General features: G+C 30.5%; 1 protein-coding gene across 1 annotated transcript; it reads left to right on the forward strand.

Annotated features, from left to right (window-relative positions):
- Positions 1–11,787: 11,787 nt before the first annotated feature.
- On the forward strand, positions 11,788–14,811 carry INS49_005021 (uncharacterized protein; the record flags this gene model as incomplete). Its single annotated transcript, XM_043165808.1, has 3 exons — positions 11,788–13,936; positions 14,030–14,253; positions 14,320–14,811. 3 exons carry the CDS (start codon positions 11,788–11,790, stop codon positions 14,809–14,811), a joined length of 2,865 nt encoding a protein of 954 aa, XP_043017571.1.
- Between the last annotated feature and the right edge of the window lie 578 nt (positions 14,812–15,389).

Genomic DNA, 15,389 nt, shown 5'->3' on the forward strand with positions numbered 1-15,389 from the left:
TAAAAGCAATAGCATCCTATAATTTAAAGCATTTTATAATAATAATAACCTTTTTATTATTATAGCTTTGCTAAGCTTATTTAAATACCTTAAGGTTTTTATTAAGGAAATAAAAGTTAATCTTATTAAGAAGAAGATTTAATTAATAAAGTATAATTTACCCCTAAATTATAGCTTTTTGTTTATTTATAAAATTAAAAATAAAAATAATAAGGTAATTTGCTTAATTTAATAAGATTTTAAAAATAATGCTATAAAATTTACTAAACTTAAGCTTTAGGTATCCTTAAATATAAATGCCGCGTAGAACTAAGAATAGGTTAAAAAGCAATACCATTAAGTTACGCTCTTTTACCCTTTAATGGCTATTAAAGTAAATGCTATAAAACTTAATAAGATTTTTAACTTTAAGATTATAAAGTATATTTATAAGCATTAAATAATAATAAATAAGGCAAAGTAAAAATAATGCTTAGTTAATTTAGTTTTTAAGTTAGCATTAATTAATATAAATTCGGAATTATTAAATAAAATAACTTTAAGTTTTCCTTATTAATATTTATTATTATCCATTTAATCTTATATTAAATAATTAGCATTAATTAATATAACTTTTATTATAATAGTTTATATTAATTAATGCTAACTCTTATTTTAACCCTTTCCCCTTTCCTTAAAGATTTATATAAGTTATTATACTTATATATTTATATTAATTAATACTAATTTATTAGCCTTTCTTAATATTTACTATATAAGTTAATAATATTATAATATTTACTTTCTTTAATATTATTACCTAAGTTAAGAAATTAAGCTTTTAAGGTTATTTATTTATTTAACTTAATATTAATAAGTAATTTAATAAGTTTATAAGGAGTTTTAGTTAACTATAGTAATGCGCTATCTTTTAGCTTATTATTAATAACCCCTTATAGCTTACTTTAATTATTTAAAATAATAACTTAGGCATAATATCTTAATTAAAAAGCATTAATATTAATATAACTACTAACTTTATAATTTTGCAATACCTTATATATTGCTTTATTAATATTAAATTAAGTGTTATTAAAATTAAGTGATATAAGCAATATAAACTTAATAAAGAGTACTTATATAAATTTTTATATAATAACCTATTTTATAGGGTTGCTTATTATAATAACTATACTATATAGTGATTTATATTTATTAAAATAAAGAAAAAAAAGGTAAGTAATTTACTTTTATTAAAGATTTCGCTTAATAAAAAGATAATTATTTATAAGTTTATTTATATTAAGGCTTAGCATTATAATAAATATTTTATTAATAATATAAATAATATAATAAAAGTTATTTTTATTAATAAGGCTTAAAAGGTAATTATAATTATAGCAATATAAGTATATACTTTATAAAAGCAATATATAAAAGCTAAGGCAAAGTTATGCTTAAAAAAGGATTTTGCTAAGAATGAAATTAAGGATAAGCGGGTTAATATAAATTAAGTTTTTATAAATCTATATAAGTGCATAGGCTTCCTTACTTATATTAATATATATAATACCCTTAGTTAAGAATTTAGTGCTAATTATAAGATAGCTTGTTATGAAAATATTATAAATGCCATGAATTACCTCTTTCTTATTAATTATTAAATTATTATAGCTTTTATTAAAGAGATTTATGCAAAAGGTTTATTTATATAGCTAAAGATTACTTTTATCTAAGGTAAAAATATCTTTAAAAAATTTAAGGTAATGCTTTTAAGCCATAATAGCATTTAATAATATATAACTATAAAAGAGCGAAAGGGTAAGGTATTGCAATAAATAATTAATAAGAGCACCCTATTTATAAATAGCTAAGCAAATAAATAATATTATAAAAATCTTAAGTAATGCTATGCTTTACTTATGCTTATATTAAATTAACTCCTTATAATTATTAACTTTATTAAAACCCTAAAATTTTTAAGATAATATAAGTTAAATATTAAAGGTAATGCAAAGTATATTAATTTATGCATTAATTAATATAATAACGTTAATAATAGCTTAGTTAATTTATATAATATTAGTTTTATAGCGGCTTAGGTTGTTAATAAGTTAAATAAGCTAAGTTAACATTAATTAATATAAAGCTGCGCTTTTACTTTACATTAATTAATATTAACTTAGCTTATAAGCCCTTTATTTATATATTAGCTAATAAAGGTTTTATAAATATTATCATTACACATTAAATAATAAACAGCTCATTAAAAGATATCCTTTTTACTAATAAAGTAAGCATAAGCAAGATATTAATTATGCTCTTAAAGCAGTATTTTTACCTTTTAAAGCGTAAGGCTAAGCTTAAAGCAATTAGCTTATTTATATTTAATAATGCTATTAAAGAAGGCTTTAATAAGATATAGCTTATTATAATATAAGCGCTTACTAATATTATTAAGCAGCACTTTAATAAGATTTATAAGTATTTTTTAGCTAATACTTTTAATATAAAAGTTTTTTATAAATTAAGAAGCAATATTAGCTATAAGCCTGCCTTATAAATAATTATAATAATAATTAAGAAGCTTTTTATTTAAATAAAAGTAGCTATAAAGCATAGCAACTTATTTTAAATATATATTTTCCTATAAGTTAGTACTAATTAATGCTAACTTATAGCCCATTCTTGCATTAATTAATGCTAACTTATATATATATAATTAATTAACTATATAAAATATAATAAAGATTTAAATATTCTTATATTTCATAATTATTTTCCGCTTAATAAAGAAAACTTTTATTATTACATTTATTGCAAATGTAAGCAATTAACTATATTAATAAGGTTTATAAGAATATAATATATATAATAATATGCTTACAATAAACAAAAAGTAAATTAATATTCTTTGCTTAGCAATTATTAATACTTACCTTAAGAACTAAGCTATAAAAAAGGCTATAATAAAGAAATATTTAGCTTTAAAAAATATAAAAAGTTTTAATAATACTACTTATAATAATAAAAAGAATAATTTAAATTATATTTTTAATATTATAATTAAGGCTAAAGCTATAAGTTATAAAGGGTTTAATGCTAATGCTAATGTTAATAATAAGCTTAATAAGCTTAATAAAGGCAATAAAAATAGCAAATTAATTAAATCTATCCTTAAAAGCATTTAAATAAAGCTATTAGCTAATTATATTATAAATAACTAATTAATGCAATACTTAAATAAAAAGATAAACATAATAAAGAATATAATAATTTAATATATTAAATATTATAAAATAGCTTCCTATCTTTATTAATTTCATTAAGGCTATATAATTTATAATAAAGCTTATCTTCTTTGCAAGGTTAATACATTATAATTCCGCAAGCTTTAATTAAATATTAAGCTATTATATTAAAGCCCTAAGCTTAAGCAAAACTTAATAAGCCTTATATTAATTTTTGCAATATTAATTATTAATAATATTAATAATTATTATAATTTAAGCAACCTATTTTAAAAAAACATAATGCTTCTTGTAAATTTTAATAATAATATATTTAATAAAATAAACTTTAAAATAAAATACCTTAAGTACCTAAGTAACTTAAGCATATTTAATAAGCAAAAGAAAGTATTAATAAAGGCAGCTATTATTAAGAGCTAAAAGTAATAATGCTTATTACCTATTAAATAGCAGTATAATACTGTAATAAATATTAATATTAATAAAGAGGCTATGCAAGATATATTAAATTATATAAATATATAATAAGGAATAAATATAATCTTAAAGCTGCTAAACTATGCAAATAGCTTATTATAGCTAATCTACTTATATAATAGCATCCTTGCTTACTATATTAAGTATTATAAGTTAGATCACGCCGCTTTAAAGCCTTATATAAATAATATTATAAATGCATACTTTAATAATTTAGCTATTAATATTTAAAAAGCCAAGCTAATAAAGATTATAATAGCTATTCCTTATAATAGCAAAATCTTTATTTTTAAAAATGCTAATAATAATGATAAGGCCGCTAGGGTTTACTTAAATAATAGCTTACTTTAAATCCTTAATATTAAATTTATAAATTTGCTTAGCTTTTAAGCCTTATAAATCTTAAATAAAGTAATAATATAATTAAATAAGGTTATATTAAAGAACTTAAGGATTAATAGCAAACTTATTAATATAAAGGCTTATAAAGTAATAAAAAAGAAGAATTAAAAGAAAAAAGGTAAGATGCTTTAATTAAAATCTACCTACTTAAAAGCCCTACTTTATAATATTAGCAATTAAGGCCTTAAATACCTATAAGTACTTAGCTTTAACGTTAATTTATTTAATATTATCTTAATAAAGCAAAAAGCAGTTTTTAACTATATTTTAGCTTAATCCTTAATATAAATTTATATGCTTTACTTATATACTTAATAAGCAAATAAAAGCAAGCATATACTTATTATAATATTAACCCCTTAAGCTTAATTATAAATACTTTAATTAATTAGCACTAATTAATGCAACTTTTCATTAAATTCTATGCATTAATTAATGCTAACTCCATTTAATTATATTTTTATATTCCTTTATATTAATTAATATTAATTATATATATAATATAAATTATTAATTAATTATAAAATTTTATAAGGGATAATAAAAAAGGCTAACCTATATATATTATTTATTTATATTAATATATCTTTATAAGAAAAGGTAATTGCTATTGCTAACTTTAATAACCCTAACTTTAATATTAATATGCTCTTAATAAATACCATAATAGGCTTTATTAAGCTTAACCTATATTATATATATAGCTATGGGATTTAAATATAAATGCCTTAAAGCTTTAGCTATATTAATTAATATATTAGCTACTTAATTTAGCTAAAGTAAATAAAGTTGGTAACTTAAGTTATCTTAATAATAAATAACTTAGCTTATAATTAAATTAAATATAAAGTAGTTATAAAGAAGGCTAAATTACTAAATGCTTAATTATTATTTTAAGGCTAAATAAATAAATATTGGCTTACTTATAATTTTGCTTGCTATAAGGCATAGCGCATTATATAATTTTAGCCCTTTTATTATATAATTTAGGAAACTTAGCACTTTAAGGAAATCTAAAACTTTACATTAAATATAATATATATAGCCGCTAAGTTTTATAACTTACTTACCTAATTATTTTTAAGAATTATTAAGCTACTTATAAATATTAAGGAGTTAATAAAAAGTTTTAAGCATATTCTTTTTATAATTCCTATTATATAAGATTATAATATTTTTATTAATAAAAATAAGGTTATATAGAATTAGCTATAAGCGCTTATTTAAAGCATTAAATTTAATAAAAACCTTTTAAATTAAATAAATATAAAGTAAGTAATTATAAAGTTTAGCATTAATTAAAAGCGGTAAATAATAAATATCTTAAGTAATAAGATTTAAAAAGCTAATAAGCATAAATATAATAGCGTTAATAACATCCCTTTAAAGAAATCTAAATTTATTGCAATAATTACTATATTTAACTTAAAGAATAACTTTAATATATTACCCTTAAATAATATATTTAGCTATAGCAATAAGTTTAATAATATATTACCCTTGGATAATATATTTAATTATAGCAATAAATTTAATGCATTTTAATATAACCCTAAAAATCCTGTTTACGCTAAGGTTAACCCTAAAAAGCTATTTAAAACTATAACTTAAAAACTTAAGGTTATAAGAAAGTATATAGCAGCATAATAAGAAAAGGAGTAATATGCTTAGCAGCAAGTAAAGATAGCAATTTAATTACTTAAGGATATAAGCATTTTATAAATTAGCATTAAATAATACTAGCTATATATTTTTAAATTCCTTTTATTTACATTAATTAATACCAATTAATACTTAATAACCCTTAAATAAATATAATTAAGTTTATTATTGCTATAGCAAAAAAGTTTTTTTATTAAAGAAAAGGTTTATATAAATATAGCAATAAAATAATTTAAAAGAATAAAGATAAAATACCTAAATACCTAAATAAAAAGAACTAATGGTTTATCATTACGTAAATTATATCTACTTTAAAAATAATATGCTCCGCTTTTAGCACTCTTATAAATATAAAAGTAAGTTTTATATGCCTTAATGCGCTTTTTATCGCTAAAAACAGCAATTTCGCTAGTATTTATATTCTTAAAAGCCTTAAAAGCAATGGCAGGGCCCTTAAAGGTAAGCTTATTAATAGCCTTAAAAGGCATTTTAATAATATTAATTAAGGATATAAAGAAAGTAAATAAGCTAAAGTATAAATATAAATAAATGGAAAATCTAAGAATATTTAAATAAATAGGTTATGCTTTTTAATATTTATATATCATGGCATATTTAATTAAGTACTAAATGCTAAGGCTTATTTTATAATTATAAAGAAAAAAAAAACCAAACCCTGCCTTTATTGCTTATTTTAAGGAGAAAGAATATTTAATAATAATCTTTATGCCCTTAAATATAATATGCTTAGCTAGCTTACTAAGTAATATAAAAGGGATATTAATTAAGATCTTAATAAGATATATAATTAAAAGGTAATAAAATAAGGAACTTAAGGGGTATGGATTTCCTAATAAGAGATAATAAATTATATTATAAATAGCAAGCTTAAAAGCCTTAATAGCAATGCATTTAAAAATATTAAATAAATTTAAGATAAATATAATATAATTTAAGATATTAATATTAAGTAAACCTATTTAAGAATCGTTATATATATATATTATATATTTAATTAAACGCCATAATGCTATATTTCCTGCTTAAGAATTACCCTTAATAATAATATAGTCCTGCATAAATTCCTTGCTTAATTCTCTTAATATATTAAGAAATACACCCTTTTTAATATAATATCTTTATTAATCTTAATTAAAGTAAAGGGTTTTATAAAATAATTAATTTCTTTTTACCTTAAACTTTTCTTAAATCTTTTTAAAGATTTAGTTATTAAGATTTATAATAAATAAAATATAATTATATATTTTTTATACCTAAACTATGCAAAATAGTATATTATTATTAATAATAAACTTACCCTATCTTTGCTTTTTAGCTATAATCCTATTAGCTAAAGGTATAAAACTAAACTTTTTTAAGCCCTTATAATACTTATTATTATCTATATTACTACTATTCTTTATATAATCCAGCTATATATATTTCTTGCTATTAATTTAGCTAATTAGCTTATAATTTATAATATCTTTTATAATTAAGCTTCTTTTATATATTAATAAATTATTTAATAAGGCTTAGTTTATTATAAGCTAGCTAACGCAAATTATGTTAGCGCGAGTTATAAACTAATAACAAAGCCCACGCCTCTTTTTATATTATATATTATTAAGTTTTTTAAATATACCCTATTTAGCATATCACTAAGCCTAATTTAATTTATAATTAATAATAGCTACTTTAATGCGCTTTTTATATATTGCTTAGTTTAGAAAGGCTTAAGCTAAATAATTACTTAGTATTATAAGGTTAAAAGGCAAGGTTTAAAACTAAAGCGTTAAGAGATTAAGGATAAATAATAAAGGGTGCTTTAAAATGCTTAAAGAAAACAATAAATAAAATTAATAAATAAGCTTTAGTATATCGCTTAAATATAATAGCAATATTATTAAGTAATATAAGGATATGCATTTTAATAAGTTACCTATTTTTATTATATTTAATACACCTTATGCCATTTCTTTTAAAAAGCTAATATTTTAAGCAAACTTTAATGCAAAGCTATGCTTTAAGTTTTATTTATTAAAATTAAGCATAAAATTTAATAATACTTATATTACCTTAATTAACGGCATGCTTAAATAAATAGGATTTATATATTTATGCTTAGGCTAACGGCATTACTTATATTTCCTTTTAAAAGCTATCCTTTTTTTTTTATCGCCTTATTCCAACTTAATAGCCGCCTAGTTAAGGCAGCTAATATATTTAACTTATAAATATAATAATTTACCTTTGCTCTCTTAAAACCATTCTTAGCCTACTTAATCCTCCTCTTCTTTAGTAATAAAAAAGGCTTTGTTTTATTAAAGGGCTTAGCGTTTATCTCCACGCTTATATGGATATATTAGTTAGGATTAAGCTTAAAGGTATTAAGCTTAGCTTTATTTAAGGGGGTATACGCGGCGTTAATAAGGTTGGATGGGATTAAGAGCGGGATTGGAAATGGATTGTTTAGCTTAATTCCAAGGGCAATATTATTAATAAGGAAATAATTAAAAATATTTATATCTTGCAATAAATTACTTAATAAAGGGAGGGTAAAGTGTAGTTCTTATATAAGCTTAAGCTTAAGATTAATAAGCTTATTAAGGTCTTTAATATTAACCTATAATATTAAATTATTTTTTAATAATGGAAGCCCTTAAAGATATAATGATGGCTTTATGATATAACGTTATGGCTAATAAATAAATTTTTATGCTAATTATTGCATAAAGGGTTTTAATTAATACTAATATAAATAAAAGTTAATTAAGTAAAACGCCCTACCCTTTTGCATTATAATATTAATTTTATAAATATATAAGCATTTTATAATATATTAAAATAATCCTATGCATAGTATATTAAGTTAACTTAAACTCTTTAACTTATTATAATAATTAATGAAAAGGTTACTTATAATTTAAAATACTATAGATAATAAATTAGCTAAGAATATAAAGAGATGAAATAATATACTTAATGCTGTTTTTAATTCCTTAGCCAAAATATCCTAAAACTTTTAAAATAAAGCTATTATTAAATAAAAGAAGGTATTTATTATAATTATATATATGCGCTTTTAGTAGCTAAGCTATATCTTTAAATAATGGTGTAAACTCTTTATAGTAAATATAGAAAGGATATTAAAATGCATTATATATAAAAAGTATGCTTAATAAATGCTTTGTTAATAATAACTAAGCTAAGTTTTATTAATATAGTAAATAGCTTTTATACCCTTATTAACCTTTACTTACTTTTATTAAAATAAGCTTTAAAATCTTTTAAAATCGTTAATATAAATAGCGTTAATTATAATAAGGAACTCTGCCTTTATTTCCTTAAATATTATATTATTTAAGATATATTAAGTAGTATGAATATTGCATTTAAATGCTTAAAAAAAGTGCCATTAGCATATAATAATTTATGCTTATAAAAATATTACTTAAATAGCATTGCTTTTAGCAATCTTAGTATTTACTATTTAAAGGTTGTAATTAATCTTATGGCTTTTTAATATCTTAAGCACTTAAGTAAAATCCTTAATTATTTAGCCGCTTATTAAGGCTAATAAGTAAGTATATAGGCATTATTAAGGTATTATCTTAATTATATAAATAAGTAGTAATCCATATTAATTAGTACTATAGGTAGCATTTATGATAAGAAAGGGAGGGTTATTAAGGCTTTTAAATTATACTGTCTTTATAAAATAAAATATAATATGCTTAACTTAATATTCTGCATTAATTAATAAGTTAATTAAATAACTATTTTTAATTAAATTATTAATAAGGCGTTTAATTAATAGCTAGCCCTTAATATCTTGGTTATTAAGTAATTTACGCTGGTTATTAATATCCTTAAAGGTTATTTACTTATATAAGATTATATAAAAAGAGTAAATAATAAAGGTACTTAATAAATATTACCATAGCTAAATATTATATTATTCCTAATAATAAAGTAGGAGGGTAATTCTAATAAAGAAATGTTTTCCAAGGGTTTTAAATGCTAAATAATTATATAAGGAAAAGGTTTTTATAATATAAAAGAGATTTATATATTTTAATAAATATATATAAAATATATAATTAAGTATATTTACTTAAAGTGCTTATATCCTTCTTAATTATAAAGCTAAATAAATAGTTTATTTTATATAAAATTAATGGCTTTTTTAGCTTTTTTTGCCTAATTACTATTGCTTCTTTAATTTATTATTTAAAGTTATTAATAAACTCATTTATAGTCTTATTTACTCTTTTATTATAATACTTTACTTTACCGTTAAATATATATTTAATAATAATTTAATAATAAGGTAAGTCTTTTCTAATTTACGCAATTATAACTATATATCTATATAGCTTAATTTAAATATTAAGTGCATTTTAAAGATAAGAATTATGCTTTACTTTATAAGTATTAATATAAGGATTATAATTATTAAATTATATTTTAATAAGTAAATAGCAAAGTTACTTAAATTTAAGTATAATTTTATAAACTATATTTAAAAGATATTTATAATTACCTTAAAGGATAAAAATAATATATTATAAATATTTTAAATATTTAAATTATTATTTTTAAGTTATTATTTTAATTATTTATAATTATATTAAGGTTAAGTTTAAGGATATTAATAATAAAATAATATTTAAAGGTAAGGGCTATAAAATAATTAATTTAAGAAGATAAGAAGAAATAAGCATTATTTTATAAATAAATTAATTAAATATATAAGTAAGTAAGTGAAAAGTAATTTTATAATAAAGTTATAAGGTAAGTTAAATATTATATAAAGTAAGTAATAATAAAATAAATAAGTTAATTTAAAGTTATAAAATTTTTTTTTTATGCCTTATATTAATATAATAAATATAAATTAAATATATTGCATAAAAAATAATAAGGTAAATGCAATAAAGCAGCAAGGTAACTATAATTTTAAAAAGCTAGCTCTTAAGGTATACCTATATTTTATTAATGCATATAGCCAATTTCCTTATACTAGGTAGGCCAACGCTAAAAGCTAAGTGGGCGTATTGTAGAAGCTGGGTGGGCGTACGCTGACTCAGGTTGCCCCTGGACGTGGGACCTAGCGCGATTTGCAGCCGCCCGATCTTTGACAGCCCGGAGTCTAACTCTAGCGTTTCAGACGACGACACTCAGCCTCCGTCAAGCCACCCCATTCGCCAGCCAGCCGAGTCCCAAGAGGCGACAAATCTCGCAGATCGAAACCTGGGACCGGATTGCCCCCCCCCCCGGGGTTTTGTTCGTTGGGCCTGCACGGGGTTGGCTGCGCCCACAGGCCCATACCTGGGTTGGTTATGCTCTCCCTCCGAAGCTCAGACAAGATGAACGAATACGGCCGGACGTCCCACCCCCGGCTGCAGATAGACCCCTGGCCCGAACGCAGTCCCAGATGATCTTCGACTGCTTCCATGCAGCGCGGATCTCACTGGTCGGGATGGACCCCAGCGCTGGAGTCATCATTTCCATGCGGCCCCAAACTCGATTCAGGGTTGGCCCAAACCCATCAGGTCCGCCCAACCACAAGTGTTGCGCCTCCTGAGCGACTCAGCCTGTCTGGGCCATGGACGCTGACGGTACGGGGTCGTTTCCGGATTGGGCAATTTCTTTCGATGCTGTGGGCTCCTGCCATCGACACTCTGCCAACGACTGATGGCGACGATGTACTTGCGTTTTACCGGGTGGCAGGACCCACCTATCTGTCACCCGGGGTCGATCAAGGGAATATTCTGGTATTGATGGAGGATCGACCAGGCTTGTTTATTAGATCACGGCTTCTCCCGCCTGATGGATCAACTTGTGGAGCCGCTTAAGCTGCTAGACTTGGCTCTTCAATACATTCAATTGTCGCTGGCGATATTATTATATACATAATTTTGACTTTGCGTGGCAGACTCTACAACGTCTCGCCATCATTTCGACCGAGCTAATGGCAGGCCAACCAGCATCACGGAGGTCGACGGTAGTCATGCTGCTGCTATCGAGCCTCGTCACAGCGTTGGGGATGAGTGGACAGGTGGACACGAAGATATCGGCACGAGACGCAGACGTAGCAGAACTCTTCTCAGGAATCGTCTTGCCAGAAACAGCCAGGGCCGCAGCACAGGACCAAATACTAAGACGCCATGTCGAAGATGCCGTCGAACTGGTAGCCGACCTATCAAGGATGCTGGCAAAGAGATTCGAAGATGTTCCTGAATTGCAACAGGCAAGCCTCAGCCTCGAGAGGTACCGAAAGAGTCTTTCAGATAGCCCATCCGGTACGAAAACACGTCGTCAAGATCTCCTCGGAGGACTAGGTGGCCTATTGGGCGGTGGCACCGGCACAACACCCGCAGCCCCTGGGGCAACCGAGTCAGGTGCGGCAGGGGGTGGTCTCCTTTCCGGCCTCACTGGAGGCATCTCGTCAGCCTTGTCTGGTCTTGGGAACTCACTCCTCCAGGACGCCGGCGGGGCCAGCATGTTCCTCGGCATCGGCCTCGGCGCCGGCGCCGCCCAGGGTCTCAACGTCGCACCGGCTCCCATGACGATGCAGGTCGCCGCCAAGGTCGCCGCCGACAACGGCATGAACGCGACGGGCCTCAACCCGGCGTTACAGAATGCGGCGATGGGTGCGACTGCATCATTACTTGGCTCTGTCAACATCTCGAGTCTCGCATCTAGCGCTGGAGGTAGTCTCGACCTTAACGGGCTGGCACTTGGTGCTGCTAATGGCATAGGAAACGGTGTGGCTTCGGGGCTGAAGCTGTCACCACAGGCCATGGCGATGGAACCACCCAAGGGGAACAGCACGGCCGACATTGCGAACACATTTGGCTTTGGACTGACCAAGTCGCTGGCGTCCAACGTCGACACGTCCAAGCTGTCGGCCAACAGCATCGACATCTCGCAGTTCACGGGCGGCGTCCCGACGTCGCAGATCGCCATGTCCCTGGCCCAGGGCATCGGCAACGGCGCCTCATCAGGCCTCAAGCTCACGCAGGCGAACCTCGCTCCTCCGGCTGGCAACACCGCCTCCGACGCCCTGGGGGCCTTTGGCTTTGGTTTGACGAACAGCCTGACGAGCAACCTCAACACCACAAGTTTGACGAGTGGAGGGGCCCTGCAGAACATCAATATCAACCAGATCATCCCCAACCTCGGGATGACGGCCATGAGCTTCGGAACTGGACTCGGTAGTGGTGCTGTGGCGGGTCTGAAGTTGTCCTCGGCCGTTGTCAACCCCCCTGATCCAAACGGCAACGATGCCCCTTCAGTGGCGGGCAACTTTGCATTCGGGTTGACAAAGAGCGTCACCGAGAACGTGAACCTGAGCCAGCTGACCTCTGGCAACTCTCCACTGGCTGGTGCCGCAGGTAACATCGACATCGGCCGGGCTGCTCAGGGTGTGGCAATGGGCCTAGTGCAAGGCGCAGGCGACGCCGTCAATAGCATGGGCGGGCTACAGGCACTGATCAACGGCACCGCCACCATGCCTCAGGCAGGTGCCATCCAGCCCAACACGCTCTCGTTCAATGACTCCGTGGGCGGCGCCGCCATGGGCCTTGGAACAGGCCTCGGTGGCCAGGGCACCCTCGTCGGCGTCCAGCTGTTGTCGCAGCTGAATGTGACCTCGCTCGTCGAGGGGCTTGTTGGGAACAACACCGACGCTGGCGCTGCTGCTCCGAGTAATGGGACTGCTTTGACCAGGCGGAGTGTCCACCAGGTGCTTTCGAGCGCGGTCCTCCCGCGTCAGGAGTCTGGCGTGACGACTGTCAGCAATGGCAACAGTTTCAACCTGTCTGTTGTCTTCAACGCCGACACCATTTCGTCTGTGTCGCAGCGCGTTGTCTCTGCCCTTACCTGTGAGGGAGTGGGTGGCCTGGTACTTGTCGCTCTTGGTCTCCTAAATAGTGGAACCATTTCCACGAATGGAGTCACAAGTGGAGTGAATGTCACTACCATTCAACAGGTGGTTCCAAAGGGTTTGATCAAGATTAGAAGCGATGGAAACCAATTTGCCATTGATGGCCAGAAGGTCATCGATAACCTCCAGCGCAATCTCCTCTCTGCTGCGGATGGCATCACCATCAATGGGAACACGGCCATTCGCTTCGCGGCATTCTTGGCCATCCACAGTAAGCTTCTCCACTCCCCTGGCCCCTTCCCCCTTGTCGAAATCTAGTGCTACCATTTTTTAAATTTGTGCTGACACCTGTGTTCTCTCACAGTAATGGTCGCCTTGACCGTGTTCTTGACCGTGCTCCCGTTGATCTTCAGCCTCGAGGGCACCCGCGCCCTCCTCTTGCGTCTGAAGCTGGACCACATCCTTCCTAAAGCTACACGGTGGGCCAACGTCGGGTGGTTCTGGTTCATGGGCCCTGCCACGTTGATAATACTCATCTTCGGCGTCTTGGCAACCGGCTCTTCTGGAAATATGCGGACGACACACGGCGTGAGTGGCCCAGCCAGTCCTCCCTCCTGTTGTAGTTGCAAACGCTAATATCTTTCCTGAAATCAGATTATCGGCCTTATCACCGCACTCTTCACCTTCGGCGCTACGGGATTCCAAGTCTTCAACAAGATCTACATCTCGACCAAAGCCCCCTCTCCAGACGCCCAAGCCTCCGTCCTGCCTGCGCCCTTCAAACTCCTCGACCGACGCACGATCCGCACATTCCTTAACCAGATCCTCCTGGGCCTGACTATGCCGACCGTGATCAGCGGCTTCGCCGACCTGGGCTCCGTCACGCTGTGCGTAACGCGCGTGGTTCCCTTCGAGGCGGCATTCACCGTCGCGGTGAGCCTTACCGCTCTTTACATCACCGGGAGTGGCATCTCGATGCTGAACATACTGCTCGCTATTCTTGACATCCGCCGGGCCAAGAAAGAGGCGGCTGACAGGAGGGACGAGGAAAACTGGGGCAACAAGTCGCTCAGGGAGAAGATTCAGTATGTCGGGCAGGAGTCCCATGTCAAGTTGGACGGCCGGGCTGAGACACTCATGAAGTGAGGTATCTCCCGGAGTTCATGGAGACTGGATGCTCACTTGTTATGACGGGGCTTTACGATCGTATTCATCGACGACATGACCGTCTGGAATGGTCGATATCATGTTCATGCCGAGCCAGCGCCGTTCGATTGTTGTTGGGGATTCAGCTACATATTATGACATATTTGTATCCATACAGCGGATTTGAATTTCCATCCAGGCTTCGCTTGCCTCAAAAACTTTAGTCAGAGATACTACCATTCTTCTTGTTTTCGCGCGGCTGTACCATGGCCTGTCACGTCTCCTCTTCTTTGAATGCAGGCTTGAGGCATCCCGATTCAGGGTTAGGTACATAATGATAGCGGCTGTACCCTCGTCATGACTTCCACGGCTTGCGCCATCTGGGCCTCGTCTATCATGAAATGGCGAGGTCTTGGGCCGTCCGTGTCCCTGTGACTCACAAGTTCAGGAGCGGACGCAGGAGCGGACGGATTCAACACTCCCAAACAGCCAAAATGGTCCTTCCTAAGAAGTCAAAAGATTAGGGCAACAAGTACACTCGCATTTCACCGGCTTTGGGGCTCCTTTCGAGGGATAAA

This window comes from Diaporthe citri, assembly GCF_014595645.1.
Source record: "Diaporthe citri strain NFHF-8-4 chromosome Unknown scaffold_14, whole genome shotgun sequence".
In the NCBI taxonomy this organism is placed as follows: Eukaryota; Fungi; Ascomycota; class Sordariomycetes; order Diaporthales; family Diaporthaceae; genus Diaporthe; species Diaporthe citri.